Genomic DNA, 12,152 nt, shown 5'->3' with positions numbered 1-12,152 from the left:
CCCCGCAAAAGATATTGGCAGAAGATCTCGTCATGTTCCTTATACTTTGGATTTTCGGTACCGTTGTCTATGGCGTGCGGTCTGTGTTATATACAGTAGGGGAAAACATAGTCCCCACAGTAAGAGCTTTTGTTCCCAGACTGGTGGAGTGGCCAGAGAACCCAGCTCGTTTCTTTGGCTACACCTTCTCTTCCCTGGATGTGCGTAGAAAAAGAAGAGAAAAGAGATTCACTTGAAGATTAGACCTCTGATACTTCATCTGCTGCTTACAGTAGGAAATTTTACTATAAGCCCTGTTCAGTGGTTTATTTGGAAGAAAGATAAAGGGTTTTTCATTTGAAAATATATTCATCTTCTATGCCCTTACAGTGCTTTGTAAATAATTCTTATAGCACTTACCTGCATGGTTGTAGTGTGACCTGTTTCTTTTTCGTGTTCTTCTCCCTTGCTCTCTTGTGAGCACCTAGAGGGACAGGGATCACATCTTCATCATTTCTGAATGCCCCCTTGCCCTTCAGAGCACCTGGCACATAAGATGTGCCCCCCACAAACAAATCTTCATTAACTAAAATAATTATAAAGCTATTAAACAAGTTCGGCGCAGCCATATGAAGAATGAGAAAGAACTAACTTTACATATAGGAATGATGTGTATTTACATATATTGAGTAGAAAAGATGAAATTGTGAACAAACGCAGAATCTTGCTGTTGGCAGATACAATGATCCGCCCAGAAGGCGGCCCAGGAGCACAGGTTCCACCGGGTACCCAGAGTCGCCTCCAGGAGTGACGTGGGGGAGGAAGGAAAGGCGGTTGAGGGAGGGGGAGTGTTTTTACTTGCATGCTGAGACTTGCTAGCAGTTTGTTTTCTGCAACATAAAATGAAGCTGCCAGTGTGCATGTGGCCACCCCCGGCCCTCTCCTGCTGCAGTGGCTCCACCGGGCTTCCCGTCTCCTCCCACTTATTCCCCTCCTGCGATTCTGGGATTCCTCCCCCCACCTCCTCCTTCCCGAAATCTATAACCTGTTCATGGACAGATGGACAGATGGTCAGTCCATCCATCCTGCCCGCTCCTGCATCTCTTCCAGTTACTGCCCTCCCCACTCTCCTTCCTTTAAGGTCAAACATCTCAGAATTTATGCGCACCTGTTACCCCACTTCCAAGTCAGTCTGCCGTGCACCCTAGTCATTGGCCTCGGGGATCCGTTATCTCCCACGTTTCCCTGAGATCCTTTCTAGAAGGGGTGGGAGGCCCACGGCTGGCTCTGTGCTGTAAGACCCCTCCCCAGCGCCCATGCTGAGGATGCGACCTCCGCCAGCCTGGCCACAGAGCGCTATGGTACCAAAGGTTGTGCGGCTCTGACATCGCTTGACTAAACCCTCTCTTTGCAAGGGCTGTTTGGTGCCCCGCGATGGGGGACTCCCTGTATGAGGTGCCTTCCTGCAGGTGCTGGGCTGGCCCCTCCGAGGCTGCAGTTTGCTAGCACTGGGAGACTCCGAAGCTGCTTTCTTGTGGCCAGGTGCTTGACATGGCCCCAGAGCGAGGGACCATGTTGTGGCCCCACCATCCTGGTCAGAGCTCCGTAAGCTGGAGCCCACAGCTGCATGGCTGGGCACTTCCAGCCCCCCACAGAGCTCTGTGAGCAGACTGCTCGCAGACCCTGTCCTGGTAACCCTCCTTAGGGACACCCATCTTAATGTGTGCAAAGCCAGCGTGTTCTCGCGACCCCCAGAAGGCCACTATCTTCTGTTCCCCTAGGAATGGAAAGAGAAAGTGAATGAGTGGGGATCCGGTTGGGGACCTGTGGTCCTGAACCAGTCTCCTAAGGGCACTATTCGTGCAGAGGACAATGGCTAGAAAATCTGTATTTCTTCTTAGAGCTTGGACCCTAAAAGGAGCAAAGTGAGCAGGCCTGAGCATGTGAAAACCTCTTCTCTAGGTTGGCCAGACAGGCCTGCCTCCTTTTCACCACAGATCCCCAGAGATGTCTTTAAGTAATTCTCCTCCTCCTCCTCCTCCTCCTCCCTGCCTCCCCGACAGAGTCTCACTCTGTTGCCTGGGCTAGAGTGCCCTAGCTAATTTTTTCTATATAGTTTTAGTTGTCCAGCCAATTTCATTCTATTTTTAGTAGAGACGGGGTCTTGCTCTTGCTCAGGCTAATCTCGAACTCCTGAGCTCAAACGCTCCTCTTGCCTCGGCCTCCCAGAGTGCTAGGATTACAGGTGTGAGGCCACCATGTCCAGCCTCTTTAAGTAATTCTTTTTGGTGTGAGAAAGTCCAGTCTAGAGAGAATCAGCCCATCAGAAAGAACTAGAACAGCCCTGCCAACTGGGCTGCAGACTGGGCCAGCCAGAGCCAGCTCTAGGTTGAAAATCAGAGGAGAAAAGGCAGCAGGTCCTTCTCCCCAGAGGGAGCAGCTTGGCACTCTCTGGGCTGCAGCCATGTGGAAGAAGAGACAGAGGGTCCCATGTACTCAGTGACTTTTAACATGCTCCCTACCACGGTGGACCATATAGTATCCTTGCTGGGACCGAGGGGAACAGCACCTTCCTCCTTGGGGTGGAAAGTGAGCAAAGCCCCAGCCATCCTTTTGAGACCCAGCACAGCCACCAGTCACCTACACCATGCCTGTCACTCCTGACTCACGCCTTTCTCTCACTCTCCACACCCCACTGAACGTCTCTCCACCCAGTTTAGGTTTAGGACTTGGTCTGTGCTCGCCTGCACTGCTGCACTGGTGGCCTCACTGGCCTCCCAGTGGTGTTACAGCTTCCATCCTATTCTGTCTTTTCCGGTTCTAGAATGATCTTTGATCTTATCATGTCTTTCAGTGGTTGCCACCACCTACATACATAGCCTGGAAGCCCATGATCTGTCCCGTCCCTCACTGCAGCCCCATCTCACAGGGCAGCCCCACCCTGGAGGATCTGCGTGCTCACGCTTGGGCCCTGCTCTGGCCAGCCTCAACCCTGAGGTCCTGGCTGAACTGAGATCTAGCCCATCCCAACTCCTAGTGTCCTGACTTTCTGCTCCCCTGTGCTTTTGTTTACTGTCTCTATCCTCCTTTCTCTATGTCCAAACTCCTAGTCATCCTTGGAGATTCAGCCCCACCCTCACCCCCTCTATAAAGCCGCTCCCCTTCCCTGGGATCGACTTACCTCTTTCTCTCCCTTACGTACTGAGTGTTCATCAGTCCTATGGCCAAAGCACTGTATTGTACTGATTTGTTTACACTTGGCTTTTCAAGTAGATGGGGAGCACCTCGGGGGAAGGGATCCTGTTTTATTCATATTTTAAATTTCTAGCTTGTAAAACAGAACTGGTACACATTCTCAGGTCCTCAAAATAAAAAGGGAGGAGGATTTCTATGAATGAATGTGCTTTTAAACTGTAAATTGATATACAAACTTAAGTTATTCTAGTTTCAGAGGCATCCCAATGTAATACATGAAATTTGGAAGACAAGTTTTTGGATAAACAGATGACTACTCTCTAGAAAAGGTGGAGGAATTGGAGAAACAGAAAAAGACACTTCCTCAAAAACAAAAACAAAAAGAGTCTTATCAAAGGGCTTGGCATTTCAAAGTGCTAACAACAGAAGCTAGACCAAAAAGAGTGAACCCTAAAACCACTAGGCAGAATTTTGAAATATGAGCAAGAGGATTTAGGAACAGAACCTTTTTCGTTTTGTTTCTACAATAGGCCTATCTGTGAGAAGAGTGAAAAGAAGAAAGGATATAAAGTATTGATGGATGTTATAATTGTAAACAACTATTTCTTTTTTGTTATGGTTTATCTTATGTTAAATAGGTTATAATTTAAAAATATTTTAAATGCGATATCTGTGGAAGAAGGGAGAATTCTTTCAGGGCATTTTATAGAAATAAGGTAAGCGACCAAGGGCACTGAATTTGCCTTCGTCTCAGTTCTTTTTCTAGAAAGAACCGTCTACAGTGTTCTTTCTACAGTAGCCCTGATGGGTGGTTATCTAGACCAGGGCCTCTCAAACTGTCTATGGTGAAGGACTAGTGTGTGTGTTTTCTTACGATCTGTCACAGACTGATTCTTTTGTAAAATATTGTAAAGAATTAAAAAAAAAAAATTACTAGGAAAACCAAACAGAAGAGAATAAGACATACAACATGCAAGTACAAATTTGCTATTAGATTCAGCAGATATTAAGTTATTCTGTCAAACTACTATAAAAGTTCCTACATGCTTACTTTCAATATCTGTTCTTATCTGGTGGTGGGTCAGTAGCAAATGGTTTGCAGACTGGCTCCTGTCCATATACTGCACTTTGCATGGCATCAAGTTAGACTCCACTTGGAGATACTCACTAATGGATATTACAAGGAATAAGTTAATGAGAGGAAGACATTCATGTACAAATCTCATAATGGTAGAAATCTTAAGGACATAAACTGATTAGAAAATAAATACTTTAGGGGAAATTTTAGATTGCAAAATACAAAATTATTTGAGTGGTGAAAAGCTCTATTTTGTGTCTCTGCTCCCTCCCTCCCCAAAGTAGAGTGAATTCTTTGATCTTCTTGGGGAATAATTGTTTTCAGTGGAAAAGTTTTAAATCGGTCCTTCATTGTCAACAGGAGGGTAGCCATAGGTGCTGACATCAAGCCAATAAAATTAATAAGCAGCGTGACAGGCTCTAATAAATTTCATTGGTATCCTTACCCTGTCATTTTGAGCCCCGAATGAACTGTTATTATCACTGAACTTCAAACCTCTCATTGTGGCTACAGATGATTGCAGCTGCTAATGCAGTGCATGTTACAGTAGTAGTTTTCAGTTAACTGGTTTAAGGTTAAAGTATCATATTTAAAAAGACTTATTTATGATCAGCTGGAAACAAGTTATGGCCATACGACTTTGATCTGTTTTCTAGAGTGGCCTGCAGAAATTTGGACTCCTAACAATCTATTTTCTCAACAATTTCTGAAAACAAGCAGATTTTAAAATCTAGTTTCTCTACCATAGACTCCGAGGGTTTTGAAACTCTTTCAGTTGGAGGTGGGCCATCATTTGTTGGAAGCAGGCCATGGTTCTTTGTCTCTAACCCCAGATGAAATTCTTTAAGCCCCTTAACTAAACCTTTCTCTCACATGAAGAATTTAGTGTCGGGTTTCTGCAAGGGAGCAAGCTTCGCACTTGAACTGAGAAAAAGGACTGTTCCTTCTCTCTTTAAGCCCCACTGCAGAGCCTCTGAGGCCGGCCAGGTGAATGTGGCAGGCATCCATCACCCCTGCCCCGCCTCTCTCTGCTGGGCTGGTGCGGATCATGCCCATCCAGATCCTTCTGTTTTACCTTCTTAATTTTGTATACTGTGTATCCTTTTAAAATGTCCGGCAAAGTCTTAAGCTACCATCAAATATAAGAATTCAACGCGAGTGACCATTAGTCCATCCTTGCGTACCATGTGTAATTTAACAGAAATACCGATGAATACATTTTTTTTTTTTTTTTTTTTTTTTTAGGAAGTGTATTACTTCAGTTCTGGCTATCTTTAGCTTTTCTTATTTCAGTGTTAGCTCTCTATCCTATGCAGGTACTTAAAAGATTAGGCCAAGATATTGTGGGATTTTTAATGCCAACTATGCTTAAACCTTGTAAATCTAATTTCTTATTGAGATGACCACTTTCTTAAGATGAAAGCTGTTACCACAAAGCTTGTTTAAAAAAAAAAAAAATACAATTTATGGGCTGGGTATGGTAGCTCATGCCTGTAATCCTAGCACTCTGGGAGGCCGAGACAAGAGGATCATTTGAGCTCAGGAGTTTGAGACCAGCCTGAGCAAAAGTGAGACCTCATCTCTACTAAAAATAGAAAAATTAGCCAGGTGTGGTGGCGCATGCCTGTATTCCCAGCTACTCAGGAGGCTAAGGAAGGAGGATCGCTTGAGCCCAGGAGTTGAAGGTTGCAGTGAGCTATGATAATGCCACAGCACTCTAGCTGGGTGAAAGAGCAATACTCTGTCTCAAAAAAAAAAAAAAAAAATTACACACATTGGTTCATACGTGACAATGATTTCAGTATGAAAGAACCAGAATGAAAACTTACTTGATGCAAACTGTGAAATGTGCTACTTGAGAAAGTAACTGAGGAAGCCCTGCCTATTTTTCACCGGGGGAACATAAAGAGCCTGAGAGTATGAAAGTGGGTTATTAAAATGTGTAAGAAACAATTATCTGATGGTTCTTAAATTTCAGCTTCTCTTTTCACTAGTTGCATCTACACACGATTTGTTTGCTATTGGACATTGGAATGCAGCTGTGGTGCTGGGATTTTCATGGTCTGGTTGACTTTTCACAGGGTTACTTCCTCCAAATGCTGCAGCTCGCCTTGTTACGTTTGGTAGGCAGCCATGCTGCATTGTTCAGCCCAGGGCAGGGGATGTATTTATTTTTTATTTTACGTTATTTCAGCTGTTTTCACTTTTTTCTTTATTGTCTTCTTGCCTCCTACAGAGTCCTTTTTCAAGCCGTGCTGGGGGAAGGGGGTACACTCAGTTATGAACTCTCTAGCACACAAGGGGCGGAAAGCTGCTGTCCCCTTTCTCAGCGGTTCAAATAGCTTCTTAGCCACGTCACTTTAACCCACTGTGGGTCTGAAACCATGTTAGGTATGTGTGGGAGCTGGTTCTGTGTTAAAATACATAAAATAATTTTGGGGTTTTTTGTGGCTCATTAACATAGCCTGTTGGCCTAAGTGAGTTATGTGCTTATTTTTTTAAAAACTTTTTAAAAAAATAAATCGGTATTTGAGGAAGAATTTGATTCTGTACTTTAACAACCCACAGTTTTCTGAGTTAAAGGTTATACTTAAAACGATTCTGTCACATTTGAGAATTTTTATTTCTGGTTTTCTTTTATATGAATTTTAGAGTATCTTTTTATCATGCAAATCACTCAAGGAAACAGCAGACGATGCTGTTATGCCAAAACTCTGACGTTATCAGGGCTGTGGTCCTTCTATTATCCATCTAGGGAAGCTCTAATATATTTGGGGAGTAGAAACATTAATGTATACCATATTCTTTCTCTTTACTAAAACTCCCTGTCTATAAATAGGTAAGTATTATATTCATTAATAAGAGAGCAACTCTGTACGCTCAGAGTTGATGAGCCCATTAATATAATTACTTGAAGCAGATATGAAAGATTCATTTTGCATAATTAAAGACGACTTGTAAAAGAACAGCAGTGTTTAAGGCATCCTTCTCATTGATTTCACAGGATTACCTTGACTGTATCAGGGACCAAACAAAACTTCCCCTGGGGACTGAAGAAAGATTAGCCCTTTTTGGAAACATACAGGATATCTACCACTTCAACAGGTAAGTGAATATTCAAAAGATTGGACCAGGTGCAGTGACTCATGCCTGTAATCCCAGCGCTTTGGGAGGCCAAGGTGGGAGGATCGCTTGAGGCCGGGAGTTTGAGACAAGCCTGGGCAACATAGCAAGACCTAATCTTTATAAAAAAAAATTAAAAATTATCTGGGCATGGTGGTGTGCACCTGTAGTCCCAGCTACTCGGGGGGCCGAGGTGAAAGATCACTTGAGCCTGCGAGTTTGAGGTTGCAGTGAGCTATGATCGAGCCACTGCACTCCAGGCTAGGTGACAGAGTGAGACCCTGTCTCTTAAAAGTTCAAAAGATTATTCTCACATAGAACATAATAAATTTTTCTCAAATGAATACAGACTAAGAAAACATTATCTGTTATCCCTGATCCAGCTTCATAAATTTTGTGGGCTATCATGCCGCGACGTTTTCTATCTAGAAGCATCCTTATTTTCTTATGAGTCTCACAATTATTCAATATTCTCTCCCTCTCCATCCTATTGGCTCAGAGAAAAGACCTATTTGTCCTGGCAGGGCAATGACATCTTTCTTCCACACCATGACAGGAACAGGACATCCAAAAATACATGCTTCCTGAGCCTCCAGCAGCCCCAGCTACACCAAATTTTCTATACGTTTTCCTCTGCCTAGGAAGTGGGCTGGACATGGTAACATACAACAAACACTTTGTAGTAACATATTAATGTTATTAATAATTTTAAAAAATAATTCAACCATTAAGTATCTACTGTAGCAGTGGCTCTAGGCTAGGAAATTACAATAGCAAACACGACAGGGAACTGAAAGGCACGGGAGCAAGTACATAAGTTATTATATGGATGCTTCTCGGAAGCCAAGTTAGTAGGCGGGTTAAGAGCACAGATGCTGGTGTCAGCATATATGGGTTTGCATCCCAGCTAAGCCTTGCATGTGCCTTGGGCGAGTCTCTAAAAGGAATGAAATAATTAACTCACGTCAAGTCTACTCAAATCCCACTTTCCCACTGAGGCTCCGCAGGTACCACATACACCCCTTTCCCCCTATTCTTTCTTTTCCTCGTGCCTCTTGTCTATTTCTGACATGCTCCGTGATTGACTTTTCTATTGTGTCTATTGTTCCTTTGTTCCCCACCTCACTCATGGAACACTGTGCATGGACAGAGAGCTGTTCTGTTACCGTTCCATGTGTGGCCAATAGGAGGCACTCACGCTTCTGTTGAATGAAAGAATGGAAATAATAGTAAAATCCCCTGCGTATAGTTATCGTGAAGTTTCAGCGAGCTGAGACACCTGAAGTGCCAGCTAAGCGCCAGCACAGGGTAGGCACCAAAATATTAACCAGTGGTGGTCTTAATTTTGTTAGCGCGAAATCCTGTCATAAAATTCTCCAATGCCCTGTCGTTTTGTGACTCAGCTGTAATGCAGTCTGAATCCTCCTCCTCTTGGCTTACTAAAGTTGGTCAGTGTGAGCTCCCTGAGGGCAGGATCCACGTCTCCTCTGCCACCTGGAATTCCTAAGACCCAGCGCAGCCCGGCCTCTGGGAGACGTGTTGAGTCGAATCAATTCATCTTTTCATTGTGACAGCCTAGGAGGTAGAAAACGCCAGTGTTACAACAGGATTTTTCTTTCGTTTCACTCAGTAGACTTTGAAAAACGGTTTGTGTATGCTGAATCAGTGTCTCTCCACCTGGGCTACACACTGGGATCACCTGGGAAGCTTTTTTAAAAAAAATGATGGCTAGAGCCTACCTCCAGAAATTCTGATCCTCGGGCGTTTGTCTTGTGCAGCCATGGTTGAGAAGCAGTCTAGGTAAAATCAACACCAAAATAAGAAAATGGAGAAAGCCATAAAAACTGGAGTAGAGAATCCGGATGTATTATACGTGTTCATTAGTAAAGTGTTGGTGTTAGAGCAGGCACCCATTTAGCAGCTGCTGATGACAAAATCCTGTGAGCCACTGCGTGGCTTCTTCCTTCCAGAGCCCTCTAATGGCCCTGCAACCCAGAAAGAGGCAAGAGGGCTGGATGCTGGGAGGCCCCTGGCCAGGTCTTCTGTGGTTTGGCTGAAAGTTGCTGGTGATTGTATTTATAGAGTGCTTACTCATGCCAGAGGCCATGGAGCTTTAGATGCATTAGCACTTCATAGGCATCATATGGGCCTCTCTGACTGCAAACCCCAGGCATGGAGCCATGCGCCCTCCTGCCAGAGTGGAGCCCTGCTTTTCAGGTTCATGAAGTTGCAGCTTACTCAGGAGGGGTTTTTTACTCCCTGGAGTTTAAATCTTTATGTGTCATCTTATTTAAACAAAGATTAGAAAGAGTTTGCAAGAGACCTTTGCAGTGCAGCCCAGTCTGCGGAAGATAGATGACTGAGAAGACCTTTGCATTCCTGAATCGATTCTCTATTCTTTTCTATTGCTGTTCATTGAACCTGAAAGTCAGACATGCTTAAAATAACCTGAATCAGAGTGAGTGAGTACCCTGATGATATGCGAGGCGCCGATATAATGACACAATTACAAGTGATTGTGTTCATGCCTGTCCCTTGTGTCGATCACAATTGTGTATTCCCTGTAAATGCATCATCTCGTTTAATCTTCTTAACAGCGCTGTGAAGTAGATACGATGCAATTATATATGTGTGTATTTTATAGACCAGGAATCAATCTTACAGAATCGAAAGTCCTTTGTGCAGGACATAGAGCTAGAAATCCAATCCAGTCCACTTTGAATACCTGGTTTTGTTAAATCTCTAATACCATCCAGTTTTCAAGACTATCTTCTTGTTTTACAGTTGAATTGTCTATACTGTTTTGTCCTTGTCCATTTTTATTTCCTTTCTCTTAAACCTAGAATCTAAATTTGGAGCTCAGATGTATTTGTTGTTGTGTTTGGCTAAGCAAGGGTGTTGATGTGACTTTCTATGTCAATGCTGCTTATGAATCCTTTATTACATACCTTACATCAATTGATTTCAAAGATACGGCTATCTGGCAAATCTATGGTTGGGGCTTGAAAACATAGTTTTTAAAGTTTCTATTAGTTCAGGACCAAGTTTTTCCACATAATATAATAATATTGTGGCCAACTAGGCAAGACTTAAATTACTAAAAGAGGGCAATAAGAAATGGTTTTATGCTGGCCTGAAAAATTCAGCTGACTAGATTTCTTTTTTTCAGGAAACATTTCCAAAATATAAAAAAGCATAGAATAACATGTTAAATACCCATGAACCACTTCCAACTCTGTCAAAAGCCTTTCTTTGTGCCATATTTGCTTTAGAAATTTTTTGAATCTTAAAAATATTATACATAACATTGAAGCCATTTGTAAACCCTTTCCCAATCACATTCTGCTCTGTGAGAATGACATACTGGTGTGCTGGTAAACCGGGTCTCTGGCACGGGGACAGGGGAGGGGGAATCTGGAATTGAGAGTGGCTGCCAGTTTCTGTGGTGTAAACACTCCCATCACAGCAGATTTCAAGGTTCTAAGACAACATTACTGAATTTGGGATTAAGAAGAGATTGCAGAATGGCTCTGGCTTAGTACACCACGATATTGCAACTGCTGTCTAAGACTTGGTGTTTCATTCCAAGCATGGTTTTGTTGCCATGACTGTGTATGTAAGTATTTACTTAAAACATGTAACATGCTTTCACTTATTTCAAACATGGCGTAAATGATGTCAGATTTCTTTCATTCAACATTGTTTTTGAGATTTATAGCTCTAGTTCGTGTAACTGCTATGCCATATCCATTGGGGAGCATCTCTTGGCCACTCAGATTTTTGCTGTGATTTTCTGACTCATATCCATTGCCTATTTTTCTGTCAGGATGTTTCTTTTTCTTACTGTTACATAGGAGTTCTTGATGAATTCTGGCTGGCGATCTTTGTGGATTATCTGAGTTGCAAACATGTCCTAGTATGAGACATATCTTTTAGTTTTAATTACTATCTCTTTGAGAAGAAGTTTGAGTTTGACTACACTAAATGCACTTTTTATAGTATATAGATCTCGTGTTTTAAAAATGTTCTCCTAATTTCAGATCATAAATACACTCTGTTTTTTTTCCAAAAGTCTTACAATGTTGCCTTTCACATTTGTCCTTTATCTACCTAACATTGATGGAGGTGTGATATACAGTAGGAGATCCAAATTCTTATTTTCATATGGCTAGCCAGTGGTCACACCACCACTGATTGAAAAGTTCATCCTCTCCATACTGATTTGTAGTTCCACGTTCCTCGCATGTCACATTTACATGGATGTGTGAGTCTGTTTCTTGTCTCTTTGTTCTCTTTCATTGGTTATTTATCCATCCTTCCCCTATACTACACTGTCTTGGTTTTCATAAGGTCATGTTGCTCTTCTTCAACACTGACTTAGCTTTTCTCGACTCTGCATTGTCAAATGACTTTTTTTTAATTGGTTAAGTTCCTTGAAGCACTCTGTTGGGATTTTTATTGTAATTGCAATAATTTTATAGATTAATTTCATTAGAATTGACATGTTTACAATACTGTCATCCATAACTATGTATCTCTTCAATAAAACCTTTTTAAATGTCCTTTAATAATGTTTTATAATTTCTCCATCACATTCATACATATAACTTTTAAAACTTTACTCCTAGATACCTTATAGCTTTTGATGTTATTTTGACTAGAACTTTTTTTTTTACTATTTTTTTAATTAGCTATTATTCTCATCTAGGAATGCTTTTGATTTTTTATGTTGTATCGCACTAAGCTTTCCCACTAGTTCTAATTAATAGTGGTGTAT

The 12,152-nt window shown here is 42.3% G+C and overlaps 1 protein-coding gene across 1 annotated transcript in view; it reads left to right on the top strand.

Moving 5' to 3' along the window:
- PLEKHG1 (pleckstrin homology domain containing, family G (with RhoGef domain) member 1) overlaps positions 1-12,152 on the top strand; it is a 155,046-nt gene that overhangs the window by 91,369 nt on the left and 51,525 nt on the right. Inside the window, exon 3 of the mRNA XM_012655571.1 lies at positions 7,257-7,357. Coding sequence (XP_012511025.1) covers positions 7,257-7,357 — 101 coding nt within the window. The remainder of the gene's footprint in view (positions 1-7,256; positions 7,358-12,152) is intronic.

This window comes from Propithecus coquereli, unplaced genomic scaffold (assembly GCF_000956105.1).
Source record: "Propithecus coquereli isolate 6110/MARCELLA unplaced genomic scaffold, Pcoq_1.0 Scaffold48, whole genome shotgun sequence".
In the NCBI taxonomy this organism is placed as follows: Eukaryota; Metazoa; Chordata; class Mammalia; order Primates; family Indriidae; genus Propithecus; species Propithecus coquereli.
This window is presented reverse-complemented; position numbering and strand designations above follow the sequence as displayed.